At 41.1% G+C, this 21,847-nt stretch overlaps 1 protein-coding gene across 1 annotated transcript; it reads right to left on the reverse strand.

Annotated features, from left to right (window-relative positions):
* Positions 1-1,624: 1,624 nt before the first annotated feature.
* LOC134457783 (putative adhesion G protein-coupled receptor E4P) lies at positions 1,625-21,306 on the reverse strand. Its single transcript, XM_063209758.1, has 13 exons — positions 21,198-21,306; positions 20,267-20,295; positions 19,848-19,913; positions 19,428-19,584; positions 18,573-18,686; positions 18,039-18,220; positions 13,414-13,584; positions 12,178-12,384; positions 7,597-7,829; positions 3,212-3,272; positions 2,990-3,081; positions 2,015-2,177; positions 1,625-1,747 (listed from the first exon to the last, which is right to left on the reverse strand). The coding sequence occupies exons 1-13, from the start codon at positions 21,304-21,306 to the stop codon at positions 1,625-1,627; spliced, it is 1,707 nt and encodes a 568-aa protein (XP_063065828.1).
* Positions 21,307-21,847: the final 541 nt, after the last annotated feature.

Below are 21,847 nucleotides of genomic sequence, written 5' to 3' on the forward strand. Positions count from 1 at the left end.
GAATTCGCATTATTAGAATATTGTTATAAAATCACATTTTTCTTCATCAAAATTCGGGTCACATTATATCAGTTGAAATTTGGTACTTTCTACATAACATGCAATGGTCAATACTTGGTTAGGACATTCTCTGTCTTCATAATGGCCATGATGCGTTTAACATTGAAGTCAATGGAAAAACAGTGCATGGCAGTTATGGAAGCCCAGACGTCCTTGATGCTTTGCTGTCAGCTGTTCTTGTTTGTTGACCTGGTACCCCACACTTCACTCTTCAATATACCCGGTAGATTTCCATGCCACGTTTTGGCGCTAACTCACCAGTTTAATTCTAAATAACCAGAAATGAATCCCCATTGAAAATGAATGGGGTTTAATTTCTGTTGAGTTAGAATTAAACTGGTGAGTTAACACCAAAACGTGGCATGGAAATCTTCGGGTATATTGAAGAGGGAAGTGTGGGACACCAGGTCAGCTATACAAAAACAGCTGACGGCAAAGCATCAAGGATATCTGGCCTTCCATTACTCCCATGCACTGTTTCTGCCATTGACTTCAATGTTAAACGCATCATGGCCGTTATTGTTAATAATATTAAGACAGAGAGAGTCCTAACCAAGTATTGAACATTGCATGTTGTGTAGAAAGTACCAAAGTTCAACTGATTTGATGTGCACTGATGTGAAACAAATTTTGATGAAGAAAATTGTGATTTTATTACAATATTCTAATGATGTGAATTCCCCAATTCATGTTTTTTTTGAGCTGGAAGACCAAAATGTGTAAAAATAAACAATTTAATGATTGGAATAGTTAAAAAAACTGGGCCATGAATTTACAATCCATGACAGTTTAACATTATTGATGGAATTAAATCAACTTTTTCATGGTATTCTAATAAAAAGGCCTGGAGCTGTAGATTCATATTGTACCTTTAATTGGCAGCAATGTGTAATGTGATGCCACTCTCTAAAATGTAGACTACAGTTTATCAACGAGTCTTCCAATGTGTGCCTTCTCAACTTGTGTGTATTGCAATATCTCAGTAAACAACAGAAACAATTACAGAATAATTACAACAATTACTGAACAATTCAGTAAAATGGACACACAAGCATTCCAATTCTGTCTAAACCTTCAGAGCCTGAGGCATATTGCTCCATTGTCATACAATGTGAAACTGTGGAATTATTAAAAACAAATACTATGGACGGAACTGAAACAATTGGAAAAAAAAGTTCCATGATGACGCTTGAAATGTATCAACAAGAAGCATTGTACAAGCTAGCATTATTATGGGCAAATGCTGTAAATTAAGCACACATTGAAAACGACAATTTGCACATATTGATAAACAAGCTGTATGCTAAAAACACGAGACATGTAAGGCATTGTTATTCCTACTGAATCTAACAATGATATATATTAAAAATAAATGCATTTGTTTGGAAAAAATGGTGTGTGTGTGTGTGTGTGTGTGTGTGTGTGTGTGTGTGTGTGTGTGTGTGTGTGTGTGTGTGTGTGTGTGTGTGTGTGTGTGTGTGCGTGAGAGAGAGAGAGAGAGAGAGAGAGAGAGAGAGAGAGAGAGAGAGAGAGAGAGAGAGAGAGAGAGAGGGAGAGAGCACATTCATGAGAACTTGCTTGGCTGCTGGGTCAGACTGATGGAGACGGTTCCAGTTCCAGTTCCTGTCTCTGGCTGCTTCCTGGACGGCCCAAACCTCTGCCACCATTTCCTGTACTGACACCGCACCTGAGAGAGAGAGCGAGAGAGAGAGAGAGAGAGAGAGAGAGAGAGAGAGAGAGAGAGAAATTTCATTCCCTGTCAAAGAGGTCCTCCTGAGATTTCAGTGTGTGTGTGTGTGTGTGTGTGCATGTATGTACGTGTGCGTGTATGTACGTGTGTGTGTGTGTGTGTGTGTGTGTGTGTGTGTGTGTGTGTGTGTGTGTGTGTGTGTGTGTGTGTGTGTGTGTGTGTGTGTGTGTGTGTGTGTGTGTGTGTGTGTGTGTGTGTGTTTACCTCTGTGTTGAGGAGGCAGTGGATGAGGAAGATGGCGGTTCCTTGCTGGGAGGTGAGGAACAGGAAGAGAACCTCTAGAACCCGACTTGTGGCTGCGCCCATGCCCAGTAACCAGGGGCAACCCAGGATAAGGAACTGGACTGTCAGTTTGAACAGCAGAACCCTATAGACATAGTCAGAAGCTCAGTGTCACTCCTAGGAGTGAGGAACTAAACTGTGAGTTTGAACAGCAGTACCCTACAGACATGATAATTAGTCAACAACTTAATGCTACTCCTACTTTGTGGCTTCGGTTGTTCTACGTATCTGGACAGTGTTTCACGTCTCACCTGGGCAGGTGCTACCTCTTACCTGACCAGGAATTGACTCATACCTGGTCCGCAAATTTGACCTAGGGCTGTATGATTATGGAAAAAAATTATAATCACGACTATTTGGGTCAAAATTGGAATCATGATTATTAATCACGATTATTGATTTTTTTGTAGAATTTTCTTTTAAATTTTAACAAAATATATTTCAACCAAGAATGAATTAGATACGGGATTAAAAAAATAAAACAAGAGGTAATAGCATAAAACTTAGATGAACAGATTTCTGTCCAGAAACACCAGCCTGTCAGTGTGTTCTGGCTTCAAGGATGCTCGAAGGCAGGTCACTATTGCTACGATTAAATCCCGATTGAAATCCTGATTTCGATGTCACGATTAAATCACGATTTTCGATTAATTGTGCAGCCCTAATTTGACCTTTAAGATCATGTCACTATGTGGCCCTGTATAGGCCCTGCATATCTGTGTATCTGGCCCTCATTAGTGTTTGGTCTTACCTGGCCAGGTGTTATATAAGACATTTGAGATGTCACTTTGTGGATAGGTCTTGTAGGTGTAGTATGTGTGTGTATCTAGTCCATATTTGTGTGTATTCTCACCTAACCAGGGGTTGCATCTTACATGGCCAAGTGTTACCTCTTACCTGGTGTATTTGACCTTAGAGATGTCACTGCGTGCCTCTTTCAGAGTAAACTGGATGGTGATGACGATGGTGAGGAAGAGCACAGTATTGACCTGGAAGGAAGTTATTGATGATGATCATGGTGAAGAACATTATGTTACTCAGAGAGAGAGAGAGAGAGAGAGAGAGAGAGAGAGAGAGAGAGAGAGAGAGAGAGAGAGATGTTGTTTGTGTTTTACTCACAACAAGGAGGACAGAAACTGGGCCAAGGAAACTCCAATGGAAGCCCTCCACTAGCCAGCACCTAATTGAAACAAATAATTACACAACTAACTCAAAACACAACTGTTGTTCAGCCTGTCTTCCTGTCCATCTGTCCTGTCTAATTTTCTATTAGGCTGCATCAATCAGCCCAATTATGGAAAAATCCCACTCTTCTTTTGCTATACTTTTCAGTTGTAATGTCAAAACATCCTTAAAGAATTGCACAATAGGCTTGGAATTGTGAATGACAGTGAATGGCCATGTTTAATGGCTATTTTCAACCAATCAATCAATCCACCAATCCATCCATCCATCCATCCATCCATCCATCCATCCATCAATCAATCAATCAACAGGGCTCTAGATTAACTTTTTGCACTGGTTGCACTGGTGCGCCCAACTTTTTTTCTTGTGTTCGGAAATCGAACTTTTGTGCTGGTGCACCCATTACATTGCAGTTTTAAAGTTTTAAAATGCTTTTTGTTGTTGTTGTTGTTGTTGTTATTATTGTTGTTTTAAATAGCTGCCTGTCTATGTTCATTGGTAGGCCTAAGAGTAGCCTATGCATCCCTTAAAGAAATGAAGGTAGTTTTAAACCATAAAATCTCTTTCTCCTTTAACGTCTTGTAATGATTTCACTGATCACATTGTATTGAATGATCAGCGTATCACAAATATGCTTGATATTACAAATAGCTTTAATAAGCATTTTGTTTCATCAGGATCAATTTTTAATGAATCCACTGGGAGTGACGTAACAAACACGTCTCCTCCCTTGAGAAGAAATGGTCCAACATTTAGCTTTTCTTCCATCACACGAAACGAGGTCTTAAAGGCCCTAAAACAATCTAGATCCCAAGAAGTCTGCAGGGCCTGATGTAATTGAGCCGTATTTTTTAAAGTTAGCAGCTGATATTATTGCTGGACCTCTGTCTTATATTTTTAATGTATCCCTTGATCAGAATATTGTTCCAGATGTCTGGAAATCTGCCTTAGTTGTTCCCCTACTTAAAGGTGGTGATCCAACCATCTTGGATAATTATAGACCAATATCTAAGCTGTCAATAATTGCCAAAGTTCTTGAAACTATACTCAGTGAGCAACTAAAGGATTATCTGGCTAGAAATTGTATTCTTTCAAAGTTTCAGTCTGGTTTTAGAAAGAACCATAGTACAGCCACTGCTACTATGAACGTTTTAAATGATATTACCTATGCATTAGATAGTGGAAAATCTTGTGCTGCAGTGTTTATAGATTTGACTAAAGCCTTTGACACTGTCAATCATAGCATTCTTTTATCACGTCTGCGCAGTATCTGCCTTTCTGATTCTACAGTAAGTTGGGTCTCTAACTATTTAAATGGGAGGACCCAGAGTGTGCAAATCAAAGGCTCCCTTTCTGACAAGCTAAATATTGACACTGGAGTGCCGCAGGGGTCCATTTTGGGCCCTCTGCTATTTAAAATATATATTAATAATCTTGGTGATAACCTATCAGATGCAGATATTCACTTGTATGCAGATGATACTATAATATATTGTTCTGCACCTTCCATGGAAAGGTGCATCTCAAAGTTGCAAGAAGCATTTGAAAGAGTCCAGCGCAGCCTTTTATCTTTAAAATTAGTATTAAATTACAAGAAAACCAAATATATGACCTTTGCAAGGAGCCGAAGGAATATCCCTACTATTCCACCTCTTCTCGACTTGCAGGGCAGCTCCTTTGATCTGGTTTCCTCTTATAAGTACTTAGGCTTTGTGTTAGAGGAGGACTTGTCTTTTAAGCTTCATGTTAAGCAATTGGTGTCAAAGCTAAAATTAAAGTTGGGGTTTTATTACCGAAATAGTGCTTGTTTCTCACAGTCTGCAAGAAGGAAGTTGGTAGAAGCTACATATTTGCCTGTTTTAGATTATGGGGACATTTTTATAGAAATACCACCAAGGCACTTTTACAATCGCTTGATTCTACTTATCACTCTGCATTAAGATTCATAACTAGAAGAAAGCATTCTACACACCATTGTATGCTGTATGACCTAGTAGGCTGGCCATCACTAGATATTAGACGGCACAAACACTGGCTTTTATTTGTATACAAGGCCATAGTTGGCCAGCTCCCCTTGTATATACAGAGCCTTTTATCTTTTAGCAATCAAGGATATAACCTACGCTCAAGTAGCTACATTGTTTTAAATGTCCCCATAATAAAAACAGAATTTGGTAAAACTGCTTTTATTCATTGTGCCCCAACTCACTGGAATGAGCTTCAGAAATCTCTTAAGCTTGCTGTTTTTATGTCTGTAGCTGAGTTTAAAGCCTATCTTAATGACACTTTTAAATCTGTCTGCACTTGCTTTTAATCTTGTAATCTCCTTTTAATCTTGTTTTATGTTTATTATTTTATGTTTTTTATTGTGTAATTTTATCTCTTCATCCATATTAATCTGTTCTGTTTTGTCTGTGTCCTGTCTGTAAATGTAAATGTAATGTGTGCTGCCGCCTTGGCCAGGGCTCACTTGTAAAAGAGAATTTTATTCTCAATGTGATTTTATTTCCCTGGTTAAATAAAGGTAAAATAAAAAATAAAAACGTATTTTTCGGATGCAATATAGTCTACATTTGCATTTTGGATTTATTTGCAGGCCTATTTATGTTTCATTTCGGTAATAACACAAAACGGGCATTTTATTGACACGAAGTCAAAATGACATGCTTAACTTGGGCATGGGCATGCTTCTCCTATATGTGCCCAATGTAGGCCTATGTAAACTGGTCTTCCTCTCCGCAAGATAGGACGTGCGTAAAATGACGAAGCACTGTCAGTAATCTGTCTATTAGGAAGGATATTAGCGCTGTCTGTTATTTCCCCAGACGTCTTCAGCTTTAAAGTGTCTGCTATGACCCCTATAAATTGGGCACACACCACATCATTGCTGTAGGTTGAATTCACATCGAGACCATATCTATGGAGAATTATTTGTGACTAAACGTTGTGCATGAAATGTCTTCATTCTCGATGTTGTAAGCTATATTGGACTTAATTATCACTGCGGTCTCCTCTGAGGTCCTGGTTGATGCTGCATGCGACTTAGTGGGGAGAGGGGAACTTTATCACGGCATGTCGAGCGTTTTATTTATGCGGTCGCTTTTGCAACGTTTCAATGTGAGATGTTTGGCAGTCAGCGGCAAACGAACTGTTACCAGTCATCGCATCTCCACATTTTGCAATATGCAATGCATCACAGTTTCGCCCTTGTCATATCGTAGCCAGCCAGGGAAACTGGCCTAGCAATTCTCCGACAGGAATCAAATTTCGCCTCTCTGGCTACGAGCTATGTGGCTCAGTGTTTGGCACCTTCTCCGGTTCATTCACCGAAAATGATGACGTTGGCTCCGTGTCAACAATCGGATCTTCAGATTGTTCTGTTGATTTTAACTTCACGAAAAGTTGTCCAAAGTTCTTGCATTCTGACTCACCAAGCTTACTCTGCAATCATTTAACTTAACTTATCTTAACTTAACTAATCATTTAATCATCTATAAAAAGTTGCAAGGAAATATTCTGTCTGTCTGTCCGTCTGTCCATGTCCGTATCTACCATGGAGGTATTATAAGACCTGGGGTGCATCCCAATATGTGTCCTTGTCTCCTCCACTTGTGCTTGTCTCCTCGTCCCGCCTCCTGGCCCCTCCTCCGTGGAGAAAACGATAAAGTTTCGAAGCTGTCAGCCTCGCCACAACAACTTTTGAGGGACTGTTTTTCATTCACCATCCCAATTGCAAATGAGAAAAAGACTTTACAATTGAGCTATTGCAAGATATTGAAATATAATGCTGTTGTCAGTGATGTCATCATGACGAGAAGCAAGTGGAGGAGGCAAGTGGAGGAGGCAAGGTCACATATTGGGATGCACCCCTGGAGACAGTGAATAAGTCCTGCCCCCATTGCTTTCAATGGGAAATGCTAGGCTAGTGAATTCAGCCAAATTGAACGAATTTGTCAGCTTCCAAAATGGAGTTTCATGGAGCTCATGTCCGGTACCAGTTTACTCAGCCAATTACGTGCCACGTTACTGACTGACGGAAGGTTGACCAGAAAGCTATATGGAAGATAGGCATTGGATGTTAAGAAATGGATGATGAAGTTGTTCGGGGATGCACATTGTCTTCTAGCCTGCCCAACCACTGACCTATATTAATCGTGTGCCCAGTACTAAAGTTGTGCATGTGCAACGGCGCACCCACCAATCATCATGAGCGAAGTGGTACCAGATATGATGTGAATTTGTGAAAATGGCAACGAGGAAGTGCCTTGCTATTCAGCGAAGCTAACCAGCGAAATTCTGACCCCCTGGTATGTACTCACTTGTCACTGCCGTGTCCCTCAGGGTTCACTCCAGCAGACACACCCACGATGATTAGCGGGATCCCGTAGCCAATCAGGAGGGAGACCTTCCACTGTAGCCACGCACTCTCGATAGGTTTGACCTGCCTGAGCTTCCGTACAGACAGAAAGAGCATCACAGCCTCTATGGACATCCAGACGAATGAAGAGAGGAAGAGGTAGTGCAGAACTCCAGCCAGGGTCTTACACAAAGCCTAAAATGTAAAGACAGACAGACAGGTGGGTCATTCCAGCTGGAATCAGCAAATGGTCCCCACTTGACCCCCTCGGATTTGCTTGAAAAAAATATATGTGATGGATTCAACATCCAATAGAACATATCCACCATTGCAGATTTCAGCTGTGCATACTTTTTCCACAAAAAACCTGTAAATAAGGACACCCCCTCCTCATTTGGTGTCACTGCCTGAGTGACCATATTCAGACTTAATTATCTCCAAAACTATTTGTGGTGGGTCCATTATTTTTTCAGGGCTAAGAGTCATAGACCTGACAAGCATACATTACAATTTGCAGCACGGTATGTCAAATTACACCTTAATGCTGGCCCTCTACTTTTCTTTGAAATTAAAGTTGCAAGGGTTTTCAGATGTCCATAAAAACCTCAAATTTCAACATTCAAGGTTCATCCTTGGTACATGGTCAGATATGTTCCATGACTTTCACATTACATCATATTTAATATAAGGTTCCAATGGTTGTTGAAATGCAGAGGTCCAAAAATGGGCAAAAACTAATTTATACCATTATTTGGAGCAATATTCCCAATCTATGACACCAGTTGTGAACTTTCTGTTTGGTGTCTCTGAAAGATAATATTATTATTCATAACATATCTAAAATTTGGGATGGTGTTTTGCCCCATTATTTTTATAATGAATTTTAAAAACTCATTCCTGTGTGACATGCAGGTGTACCTTAGAAGCCCTGTTACCTTAGAAAAAAATTGGGTTTACTACACCTAAAATGAATAGCCAAGTCAGTGTACACTAAAACCTAAAATATCTGATACCAAATAGGTGATTTTATACTTGTTCAGCTCATTATTTCAGTATTTCTGACTTAACCCTCAATTCCATCCTAAGAAGGTGGCCAATTCCCTTGATTTTTGTGTTCCATTTTCACACAAAGATGGCGGCTCATGGAGCCAATGGCATAGTTCCAAAATAGTTCCAGGAAGTCAGCATCATGGGAAGGAAACAATACACCATTGTTTGGAGCAATATTTCCAATATATGACAGCGGTTGTGAACTTGCTGTTTGTTGTTTCTCGAAGAGGATATTCTTATTAACAACATATCTTAAAATTGGGATGGTGTTTTGCCCCTTTATTTGTATAATGCCTTTTCAAATCTCAATGCAGTGTGGCATGCATCCCTCAAATCCATCCAAAGTGGCGTCATGAAAAAAAAACCCACCATTTTTTTAGAGCTATACCTCCAAAGTATGACACCAGCTGTGAACTTGTTTTTTGTTGTGTCTGGAAGAGGATATTTTTATTAACAACATAGCAAAAAAATAGAATGGTGTTTTGCCTCATTCCTTTTAATGATCGCAAAGCGCATTGCGGTGTGACATAAGCCTGTGATCAAATAGTGCATTGGGAAGCGGAAGTGGTGAATTGTTCTGGGCCAAGGACATGGGGGAATCAAGATTGGGTACTCATTACATTGCATGTATTGGGAAGGGGTCTCTTCAGACGACTTCATCCCGGGCCCAGGCAAAGCTGTTTGTTCAGCTCAGTATTTCTGATTTTTTTCAGGGATTCTGGCCTCATCTTTTTAAGTGTACTATCGGCCAGATGATCAAGTGACTACGCAACATGTTCTCACTGGCGCTACGTTAGCAATAAATTCAAGATGGTTGAGAGAAGTACCATTTTGAGAGAAGTCATAAAAAAACAACCTCTGGAAATAAAACAAGGTGTTGATATGATTTCCTTGATGCAACCTTGACTTCCTTGATGGTGATTGAATATTTGAAAAAAGAAAATGAAATGTATTAAACAAGTCAGGAACTTTTAATGCTCTGGCCTGTGACAAATTATTTTATACACACTTAACTTTCAATCACCAGCTGCATCTTATGAGTTGACTTTATAAGGTAGCTTGCCATTGTCATTGATGATGCATTAGGTATCTGCACTCATATTGTTGTGTGCAACCATCCGTCATTGGCAATTCAATGAGGAACATCTGAATGAAACTTTGAATGAAACTTTGTTGTCATTGTACAGGTACAAAGATATTGGTACCTTGAAGGGCACTGACTACATAGGTATTGATTTCAGTAAGGATACCATCACCATGCTCATGGCACTTCGGTCAGGGGAGGATGATGGGGGGCGGGAAGTTCTACAATCAGGATACCTCTTTACAAACTGTCTCCTCCTATGTGTCATCTCTAATCAACTTTTACTTTCCTATGCGACCATAAAACAGTCCCACCCCCGCCAACAGTCACCACGACAGAGGTACCCTGACTGTAGAACTGTGCCCCGCCCCCAATCCACCACCATATCTGAACGCTTTTGCATGCTGCAAAGCTTCCTTTTGGCTTCCATCATCTCACCTGGATCAATGTGATGATGAACTTTACAAGTAATGAACATTGTCTACAAGTATCCAAACCATGATTGTTGTAATCACTGCTGCTAACTTGCAATCCACTTGTCAGCATTGCAGAGGTATAATATTATAATGATGCACGCAGCTGAATTAGATCGCAACGATGTGACAAGCACTACATGGTTGTCTGGTGCCAATATGAACTTCCGTGCCTTCAATATTCACCTGATATTGAATACTGCATGCAAGCAAACTCTTCTAACTAAAACTCCAGGACCATGCTGTCAAAATAGTCTGAGGGAATCTCTAGCCAGTATGAATTAAGTTATTTTGCAATACAGCTGGTAACTTAACGAGTAAGACACAAGCTTCATAGTATATATAAAGCAAATATAAAGTTACAGGTGCTGATTGAAAGACTAGTTAGGATGGGAGTCCTTGTTGCAAACAAGAGTGCTACAATTCTTTAATCCTCTCCTATTTCATCACTTTATTCCAAGACTACTACTACCACTACTACTACTACTACTACTACTACTACTACTACTACTACTACTACTACTACTACTAAAATGATGATGATTATTATTATGATTTTACAATTAAAATAATTAATGTCTATCAAAGCCATGTGCAATGTGCTATTCTTGCTGTGTGGCATCAATCAATTCATTTACAAGTGTTATGGTTTCCCTAGAATTTGCTTTGTCATTCACAGGGTAGCCATCTTGTTTTCACTATTAAGGTGACATCAGAGCCATGGATTTGAGAGTTGCGACAAGTCGGTTGGTGACATGGGCCTCATAGCTTCAAGTAATTGTAGCCAATTGAGATTTTGAAGTCCGTTATAAAAAGAATGAGGCAAAACACCATCCCAATTTTTTTATATGTTGTTAAAAAAACATCCTCTTTCAGAAACACCAAACAGAAAGTTCCTAACTAGTGTCATAGATTGGAAATATTGCTCCAAACATTGGTGCAAATTAATTTTTTCCCATCTTTGGACCTCTGTATCTCAACAACCATTGGAGCCTTTTGTTAGATATACTATGATGTGAAAGTCATGGTACATATCAGACCATTTACCAAGGATGAACCTTACATGTAGAACTTTGAGGTTTTTACAGACATTTGGAAACCCTAGAACATATGATATCTACAAAAAGTAGAGGCACATTATTACGGTGTGATTTGACTTACAGTGCTGCAAATTGTAATATATGATATTCAGGTCTGGGACTCTTAGCCCTGAAAATATAATGAATCTGACACAAATAGTTCTGGAGATAATTGAGTCTGAACATGGTCACTCATGCTAAAACGTCGCTAAAACAAGTGTAGGGGGTGTACTTATTTACAGATTTTTTGTGCCAAAAGTATCCAGAGCTGAGTTCTGATATTGTGGATATGATCTATTGGATGTTTAAGCCATCACATACATTTTTTTCAGGCAAATCTGAGGGGGGCGAATGGGAGACTTTTCAGAAATTTGCTGATTCCAGCTGGAATGACCCAGGTAGAGAGAGAGAGAAATAAATAAGACAAACTGACATGTAGAGATTGAATGTTTTGACATTAGGCTACACTCTGAATAATAACTTACTGGGTGAATTCCAATATGCCACCTTGCGTCCTCCACTTGTGTTGTGGCCTCACGTTTTGCGGATGCCCCGCCTCCGTGAAGAAAACAATTAAGTTTCCCCGCTGTCAGCCTAGCCACAACAATTTTTGGGGGACTATTCTTCATTCGCCATCCAGTTTGCAAATGGGAAAATGACTTTACAATTGAGCTTTTGCGAGATATTGAAATATAATGCTGTTGTCAGTGATGTCATCACAACGTATTACTTCCTGGTATGAGGTCACAAACACAAATGGAGGACGCAAGGTCACATATTGGAACGCATCCACTGTCACACGATACAAGGACAAACATATAGACAAACACACAAACATGGAATTGACATTTGTTTACCTGGTGTGCCCTGATTCGTTGGAGGAAGCTCTGTATGAGCAGGAAGAGGGTGTGGGCCAGCAGCAGACACACACACAGGTTCAGACGAGCCACGTTGGACACCCTGGGGTTCCATCGACAGAGGGCAAAGGTCATCACCACCAAGGTCAGGAACAGCAGGCCAATCAGCACCAAGATGTTGTTAAGAATGTTCATCACAGGGTCACTCTGGAAACATAGGCAACCAAGTCACTGTATTGGCAGAGGACGCGCTCAACTTTTTGGAAAACCGAAAAGCTTTTGGGTGCGAGATAAAAAGCGTCAACTTAAGGAAGAAGAAATCCGCACTCACAAACTGCGTCTCATTATTTATTTATATTACCACCATGTCCAAAAAGCAAACGCGTTTCGGCTAACAAGCCTTCATCAGTGCGTGGTACCACGCACTGATGAAGGCTTGTTAGGGGTCTTACACACCAAGGCGGTAAAGCGTCGCGGAACGGCCGCGTTTTTTACCGGCGTCGGTGAAAATACATTGAAACCTATCTGTCCTTACACACCAACCGGCGGTAGTCGGGCGTCAGCGGCGCGGGAGCCGGCTCCGCGCCGCGCTGCATTTGGAAAATAGAACTCGAGCGTATTTTTCACGCCGGCGACCGGCGGTGTCTCATTCAAATGAATGGCAAAGTAGCATGCTAGCTTTAGCTGTGGGGAGGGTTTTGAACAGGACTGGCCGCGCACGCCGACGCTGTCAGTGTGCAAGGCAGAGAAAAGCACGCCGGCCAAAACTAAGCAAAAAGACCGCGTCCGTCCTGCGACCGTTCCGTTCCGCCTTGGTATGTTTTGGCCCTTAGCCGAAACGCGTTTGCTTTTTGGACATGGTGGTAATATAAATAAATAATGAGACGCAGTTTGTGAGTGCGGATTTCTTCTTCCTTAAACCACATCACTGTGTCATACACTGGAACTGACTGCCATTTTCTTGGGAAGTCCCAAAAACTTTTCTAAATCTAAACAACGTATGTGTTCGTGTAAAAATGTAACAAAGTATTTATTGTGATTATGATGCTAATGGCCACCGCAACTTCATCATTAATAACGTCATTAATCATTAGGCCTAATAATAATGTCTACGTCTCTTTTTCTTTAATTAATTTTAAGTGAGCTAAGGGATTTCGTTGACTTTAAGGTAACCATACCATAGAAGCATTCAGTCATACAATCATACAAACATGTATTGGAAAAACATTATTTCACCTTCTTTGCTGGATCCATGGTCATGATCAGGGCGAATGTTGAAGGGTATTGGCAGGAGCAGACGGTGTGAGTGGACTTGGTAATACTGACATGGCAGCCATCTTGAATCCAGGCATTGGCCTCCCAGTGCACACAAAACACCTCGTCCTCAGCATCTGCATTCTGGACAGACTTTTGTTTTTAAACAATATTGCAATAATAGGTTTTGAGACATATCTGCTGACCTACAGTACTGTTATTAATAACAATTATAACTAGATTAGAACAATTATAACTAGATAGAACAATTATAACTAGATTGCAATTCCTCACAGAAAACGCTGAAGTATGCTTGCCCATCTTGAATTCGTTGCCCTTCATGCATGAGTTGCCTTTCATGCATGCGTTGCCCTTCATGCATACACTTGACAACATGCAGCGAACCATCTAGATATGAGCTAACTTCCTGTTTGTTCTCTGCCATATTGGCCAAAACACATTTTCACAAACTATAGCGCCCCCCAGTGGTCGATTTGCACCAAAATCGATAGGTATCCTCTGGGTGTACTGGCGATCATGTATAAGAAATTTTTTTGTGATTAGTCAAGGTGTTGCTGAGATATGAGCTAACATCCCGTTTGTCTTTGTCGTCAATTTCAGCATAGATGCAGAATAGTCCAATGGTGGTCTGACAAACGATATATGACAATCGGACAAAAATTGTGGGGGGCATCATTTCTATTGATTTTTGAAAAAGTCAAAATAGCAGGAAATCCACCATGGTACGTATGTATGACATCGTAGGGTGTGTTGGATAGGACTGGGTTACGAAATTCGGTTCCTTAATCCACCGAATGAAAGGCTAAAGCCGGGCTTACACTGTGCGACTTTTGCCCCGGTTTTGCCCCGATTTGGCACTCGCACGACTTTTTGAGAGTCGGGCCGATTTCTTGCTCAATCGCAGGTCAATCGTGAGTCTCGCATCGTGCAGTGTACATGGGGTAACGACAAGCGATTTCGCCTCACGATCGTGCAATCGCAGGGTCGCAAGAAAATCAAAACGGTTTGAAATTCTGGTCGTGGCTCGTGCGTAAATCGCACAGTTAAAGCAGTGCTACGACCCGATTTGACACTTCACATGCACAAATTAATAGGGCCGTGCGATTCGCTGTTGAGCGCGACCTCATCTCCACCTCAGGTGCGCATGTTCCCTCCTCTGCAGACCGGGGAAACATGCCTGTCGCGTCGTACGGTGGAAGCATTTCGCTCGCATCCGACTGTCGGCTCGTGTAGTGTGAGGACGTGAGTCGTGAGTTGTGCACTTTTAAATAGTGAAATTCCATCGTGCAGTGTGAGCAGAAGCGTAAGACCCACGAGTGAAAATATCGCACAGTGTATGCCCGGCTTTAGGTTTTACTTGGCATCAAAACTTGCCTTGGCTGTCGGTTCCACGTTTCGGTTCCCAGATGTTCGTCACGTCAGTTATCATTGCGCATTTAAAACCCCAGAACGTTAACGCAGTCAGAATGGTTGTCGCTTATTTTTCTTTTAAAAAATCTGACAAATTGTGATCACATTCGGGCTTGCAGAGACTGCTGGCAAGCAACAACCCCCTTTTAAACAGTTGGTGAAATCATCTGTGGATACTAACGCTGTTACGAGAGAAACTACGTAGCTTATTTCTAGCGTTTGTAGACGGCAAAGAATACAAACTTTGTGTTCGACACAGCCGCTGCGAACCAAGAAACAGCAAGAGAAGGTGTGCAAATGAAGGATTGCATCATTCTCACGGAGATGGTTACATCAGCGTATGAGGAAAGTAAAAGTCGGCGACACTGTTTGGTGCTCCCAAAAATGTAATGGCACGTTTCTGACTTTCGCTCCACCATGAATCATTAAACAGTGTTGGGGACCTTTTCCCTTTGGTGATGGGCACACGCATTCTCTGACTTTTTGGATTAGGCCTACACCGTGAATCATTACACGCCTATGGTCCGAAGCTCAAGAGCACGTATTTTCAAGGAACTTGAATTCTTGGTGATAGCCTTAGCTGACATAAAATGTACTGGCAGGTAGTTCAATAAGCAAGACCCTCTAGCTGGCGCAGAGCCCTCTACGGCTCAGAGCTACTAGAATAACTAGTGGGGGTGTGGCAGGCTCGTCAGGGTAACTGACAGCCGTGGGGATAATTTATGGACTGACGCTTTTGACCTAGCGAACTATTTTTTTTTTAGCTGGGGAATTTCGTCTGGCTGGCAAAGCTATACTACTGCAATAAGTGTAAATTCACAAAGCCATGTGAAAAGTTACAGCTGTTTTACAATTACAGCAGGGCGAATTGATATTGCAATGCACCTGACTTTCTTGCCGTGTCCCTCCCCAGCCGTGAAGGGGAGCGAATGGGATAGAGCAGAATCATTATGGAAGCTAATGAAAAATACTGACTCTTGTTCTATCTGCCAGTTCTGATAGTCAGAGATTCAGACTGTCTAGCACATTATTCTGATTCCTCACGTAGCTTCCCATCACTGGGAGAACATCTTTCACCGGAGACAAAGACGTGCAGGCACGAAATGGATAGGTTTGGATTTAGATTGTAAATCATAGTTCTCAATTTAAAATAAATTCCCAAACACTTCAACTGGATAACGAGGGAGGCTCGTGGTCGGTTAAGATTTAAAAATATTTCGTCATCCCCAGTGTTTATAAATTAGGAACCGAAAATGGCACCGTCAGGAACCGGCATCGAAACGAAGGTTCTGGAATCGGAACCGAAACCGAACAATCGGTACTCAGCCCTAGTGTTGGATTCGTCTTGACCCAAGGATTCCAGTAGTGTTGCCACACGTCCTGGTTTTTCCGGGATTGTCCTGTTTTTTAGTAGTCTGTCCAGGAAAATGGAATAACCTATCCGTGACACGTTTTATCCCGGTTTTTACTTCCTCACATTATCTCCCATTATGCAAGTCAACTGGTCTCTCCACAAAATCCATGTTAATTATTTCGCTAAGCGTTTGTCGTTCTGAAAGCCAGGCTCTGGTCGCATTGACAGTAGGTCGCCTTTGCTTTCGCTGACTTCGACCAGAGAACGCTGCTTCAGTGTTCCATGCAGAGTGCCGGTGGAAGGCGGGCACACATGAAAGTTTATGGGGGAGCAAAAGCTCTGCTTATTTTTTTTTTATTTACCGGAGGGAGGGACTGAACCTCAAAGTTCAATCATTAGCGCGAAAGAACACAGCAATGCCAACCATTATCCATCGAAAGGATTAAATGAAGTGGTTTGCCAGGAGGACAGTTAGTTGTCATCTTTGCAACCTCTATCAATGTAGGTGAGTCATGCAGATGTGATAATCAAGCACTTGGATTTGATATCGTCGTAGTGCCAGTGCACAGCTGTGGCCACGTAGCAGTGTGGCTATCTTTGAGTTTAATAACATTGCTCACAAATTACCAGCCTGGTGGGAATGTGTACCGGCTTACTATACGTCAGCCTGTCTCATGATTAATAGTAGCCCATAAATGTCCGGAAAGAGGTGTTTTCATAGATTGGGTCATGGGTGCTTGTTCCAAAATAGTTGTCTATATGTTTAAATGCGAGCACGCGAGCAAAAAAAATGTGGGCATCACATGTGCATGTCTGCAGAAGCTCTCAACCACCATGCGCGCGCGGCTGCGGACGCTGACCGATGTGTCCCGGTTTTCTACAACTCAGATGTGGCAACCCTAGATTCCAGCGATGCCAAGAATGTGATATATATATATCCTCTGGGGATAGTGTTGATAATGGGTATAAAATTGGGTTTTGATACATGTAGCCGTTGCAGAGATATGAGCTCACTTCCTTTTTGGCGTCTTCGCCACCAACTTTGATCAGCTCTTGTTTGAAGACGGTTTAATCAATCTTTCTAGGAATTTCAGGGTAGACGTATCTAAGTCGGAAGAGGCCCTCATAACATTTCTGTGACAATCGGACAAAGATTGTGTGACTATCCTGGCGGAAAATGACGTCAAAGTGTACGTACATTGGATTCGTCTTGGCCCAAAGATTCAAGGGATGCCAAGTTTTTAAAAATCAGATCAGTGGTTCAAAAGTTACAATCTGAAATATACTTTCACCTTTGACCTGTTGGTGGCCCTAGAGGGTTCGAGGTACCCTAAAATAAAATACATGTACAAGATCAAATCGGCACAACGAGCCGAACAATCCGGTATTTGAACAGACTTTCTGTCTTGAACGGTATTGTAAAAGTAATGGATTGTAGAAGAAGAATGAAATTAATAATAATGAAAAGAAACGGAGGACTAACAATAGTATGCTTGCCTTACTAATTATGATAAAACAATAATTTTACCACTACTGCTACTACTATAGTATACTATACTACCATTCATAATAACTAAGTAACTAATTAACTAAATAAAATAGATACATCCTTTCTGAAACCTGAAAAAAAATGTTATTGCAGGAATGCCATGTACTGCAATGCCATGTACTGCATATCCTAATTGGTCATCAAAGGTTTAAAGAGGATTTATCTTGGAGTCAGTTAGCATGGTAATATGACATGTTAGGACATTGATGCCTTTCCACACTGTATAGTTTATTCTTTGCATGCAGTGCATTGCAAAACAATTTAAAATGGCACCTCAAGATGTGGTATGCTGATGTTGATCGGAGTCGGTATCGTCTTGTCGAGTGTGTTTGGCAAGATGACAGACACAACCTTGGAGATCATGTCTGTCATTTTGTTGTCTGGGGTCTTGAAGAAGGCGGCATTGAGAGCCTCATGCATGTTGTTGTACACTATGATGACCACGGATGCTGACCCTGAGCATTATTATTTGGCAGATGAAGATAAGATTAGTCAGTAGTACTTTTTAATAACTCCTTGGCACTTACATGCTGTCAAACCATTACTTATAATTCTGATTCTGCTGGAAAAATATGCCTTACATGAACAGACAAATAAATAAATGGTAAATTTTACACCAGGAGTGTGTGTGTGTGTGTGTGTGTGTGTGTGTGTGAGTGAGTGAGTGAGTGAGTGAGTGAGTGAGTGAGTGAGTGAGTGAGTGAGTGAGCGAGCGAGCGAGCGAGCGAGCGAGCGAGCGTGCGTGCGTGCGAGCGAGCGTGCGTATGCGTGCGTGCGTGTGTAAGTCAGTGAGTGAAATTTGGGTACCATTGTTGTTGTCAGCGATGCCCAGGAGATCAATGTCAACACTAACATCTGCAGTTACCAGTTTCGGCACTGCAGTCAGAGAGGTGTTTGGTCCAACACTCAGGATCTTCACCTCTGAGGAGTAACATTACAAAAGGGAGAACACATCATATCATTTATTTTATTTTTCCTGTACAAAAAAGAGACGCTGAAGTTTCTGCTTGACTGGGTACGAGAGCACTACCATAACAGTGATGTTTATACTGTTTATATTTGTATTGGACTGGGATGATCGTGGTCTACACTGTCCTACAATTAGAATGCATTATCTCTTCTTCCGGGTAAACTGAGATTTTTTTTTTTTAAGTTTCCTTTCCAGCCGGACAACTGTGTTGGAGGTAAAGTGATGATGACACGTCCATATAATAGGCCTACTTGTTTATGGTGGAAATGTATGCATACAAGGAAAAAACTGAAAAAAATCAACATTCTCATGACTTTTTACCTGAAAAATGAAGTTACTGCGTTCTGTTGTGGTATTACTGTCTACTCCCAAAACCACGGGTTCAATGGATAAGTATGTTACCTTGTAACCGACATAGCCTCTTACAACAAAAAAAACACAGTAACATCCGTTTTTGTAGTTTTTTCTGAAACGGGACAAAGCTGGACCAACATTTTTTGACAAAGGAGGTAGTAGCCCATTTTCGGTCTAAACTCAATTTCGACCATTTTCGAGTTACTTCGTTCTGAAATTGTACGGCAGTATGATCTACTGTACCTGTGGTGTTGGTGGAAACATGTGTGCTCGATTGAGTGGTGATTGGACTACCTGTTTTATTGGTGATGAGAGGTTATGGTTGGGCTATAATGTACCTGTGGTGTTTGTGGTGAGGTTTCTGCTGGACTGGGTGGCTGTAGGCTTGACCAGGGTGGATACAAGGTCCTCAGTGGACTGAAGCACAGCATCTCCCCTGGAGGCCAGATCGTCAGGAGGAGAGTCCAGCAAAACGTCCAGGACACTGCACACTGTCTATGGGGAGACATGCAAAAAGACCAAAATACCCCCTTAAATGTACATTTGATGCATTCTATTTGTATTACCTCGTCTCTGTTCCTGTACTAGTCTGATGAAAAAAACATATCAAGTTTGTTTAGAATGATATATGGTGGCTATATAGTGTCTAATGTGTAAAGTAATATCCACCAAACTTAAATTATATTACTAATGCAATCAACTATCCATCTATCAATCACATTGCGCAGAATGAATCAGTCACACACAGCAGACCTTACCTTCTCTGGCAGAGTAGTGGATGCTGATGCATTCAGAAAGTGCAGTTTACAATCCACATCAGCGCTCTAAGAAAAAATAACCTTCAGGAATCACGGCAGCAAGCATTTTTGTTAACACATTCTTGTAAACATTTAACCTGAAAATTGTGAAAATGGACAAGTCACCAAAGTCCCAGCATTGACAAGTCGGTTTGCATAATGATATTAGCTGAGCTCCTTCACTTTAGCCAGGCAGTGCAGTCCAAGCCCATTACATGAATAAATTAGAACAGTCATACACAGAATCAACAATATTGTGATTGCCTTGAGAAATCATTGCCTGACATTGGCATATACGAGTGCATTAGTCATAGCAGTGCATTAGTAAAATATGCAAGAGGTAGTGAAATGTGTGAGGTAGTGTTCATTTCAAACATTACCTGGCAATCCTTCAGCATGGTTACCAGCTCTACAAAAAGACACATGATGAACACAAAACTGTGTGACCTTACTTACAAGTATGTATTGTGTATCTGCATACCTTACTTACAATAAAATATGGGGGACTTTTACAGCCAGCTATTTTTGATAAGCAAACATTTGTCTTCCCTCAGTTTTCAAAAATATCTTAATTTACACCACTGGGCAGCCGTGGCCTAATGGTTCAGGACACAGACTTTAAATAAGAGGGTTGCATCAAAGATTTTCTTAGTAGGGTAAGATGCATAGAGGTAGAAAATAACACTAGAGAGGACACAGCAATTTGCGACAGCACTGGGAAATGGCAGCTGGAGCTTCCCAACTTCTGTAGGTAGTGTAGGTACTTTCAGGCAATGCAAGTCAATGGAGAACACGCCCACCCCTGTCAAGAAATTAACTAAAACTGTGTAAATATAAAGTAACACTTTAATCAAAGACCAGATTTGAAATGTCAGGCTACATATCTACTGAAATCATATGAGTCGATAAAATACATTTAAAAATCAAATAATATATTTTATGAACATAGTTAGCAACACACTTCAACTATTGTCCTTGTATAGTGTGTTGATGGACATTTTCACATGATTAAGCCATTTTTGACAGAGGTGAGCCTCGTTCTCCGTTAATTTCCATTTCTCTGATCTACCTCCAGATAATGGCCGCTACAGATTGCCGTAAAAGGGGGGGCGGGGTCCTCTCTAGTGTTATTTTCTACCTCTATGGTAAGATGATTCAAGCCTGTGCATTTCCTGGATCCATGTGATGTAATGTGAACGCCCCTTTAGGAGACCTTTGGTTAGGAGCACTTTGGAGGCTTTAGGTTGAGAATAAATGGAGTTCCCTTAGCACTGTAGATGGCAGTAGCACACATTTTATGCAAGCCGTCACCGGCGTCACAAGCCGTCACCACATGCCAAGAGAAGAGGAAGGAGGATACAACGGGACTCACTGGTTTCATACCCTTTTGGCCTGGGGTTGTACTTATGTCGTACGTCATTTGGTTTGTCACCATGACAACCGACCCTAACCCTAACCTAAACCTTAACCCTAAACCTAAACCTAAGCTTAACCCTAAACTCAATGGAGTTTCCTACAACCATTCGTTTTTTCTAGTTGTATCATTTTTGGCCCAGAAATATCCCACATATCCCCCTGTAAATAACCCTTTGGATAAAAGCATCACCTAAGTGTAACGTAATTTTGTAATCTGCATAAATATGCTGTCATAAATATGTAAAGCCTGTGCCCAGAAAGGAGAAAGCCATTCAAGTATCCGATTTTCTCTGTTTATTTACAAACATCAAATCAGAGTTTTAAAAATAGTTTTTAGATTTTTTTTAGGAAGATTTGTTTTCAGAGGGAAAACCTTATCATACACTGTACAGTGCTCCAGTGGAACTGTCAATGTTGACAGTCAATGACACCTAGCCACTTGGCATTTCTAGCCCCTGCCTGCATGTGCTCCTCCAAATGTTTATAAATAAAAGGGAAACCCATCTAAAAGACAGAGCGAAATCTGTGAATCAAAGCACAAAAAA

The sequence above is a fragment of the Engraulis encrasicolus genome, chromosome 1 (assembly GCF_034702125.1).
Source record: "Engraulis encrasicolus isolate BLACKSEA-1 chromosome 1, IST_EnEncr_1.0, whole genome shotgun sequence".
Classification (NCBI taxonomy): domain Eukaryota; kingdom Metazoa; phylum Chordata; class Actinopteri; order Clupeiformes; family Engraulidae; genus Engraulis; species Engraulis encrasicolus.

Excerpts from the sequence above, each read along its gene's own strand:
- LOC134457783 (XM_063209758.1), bottom strand. The coding sequence starts at position 21,306 with ATGACGTACGACATAAGTACAACCCCAGGCCAAAAGGGTATGAAACCA. Across the intron at positions 20,296-21,197 it reads GGTGACGGCTTGTGACGCCG|AGCTGGTAACCATGCTGAAG; the intron begins GTGACGGCTTGC and ends GTCTTTTTGTAG. Across the intron at positions 18,221-18,572 it reads CATCGCTGACAACAACAATG|GGTCAGCATCCGTGGTCATC; the intron begins GTACCCAAATTT and ends AATAATGCTCAG.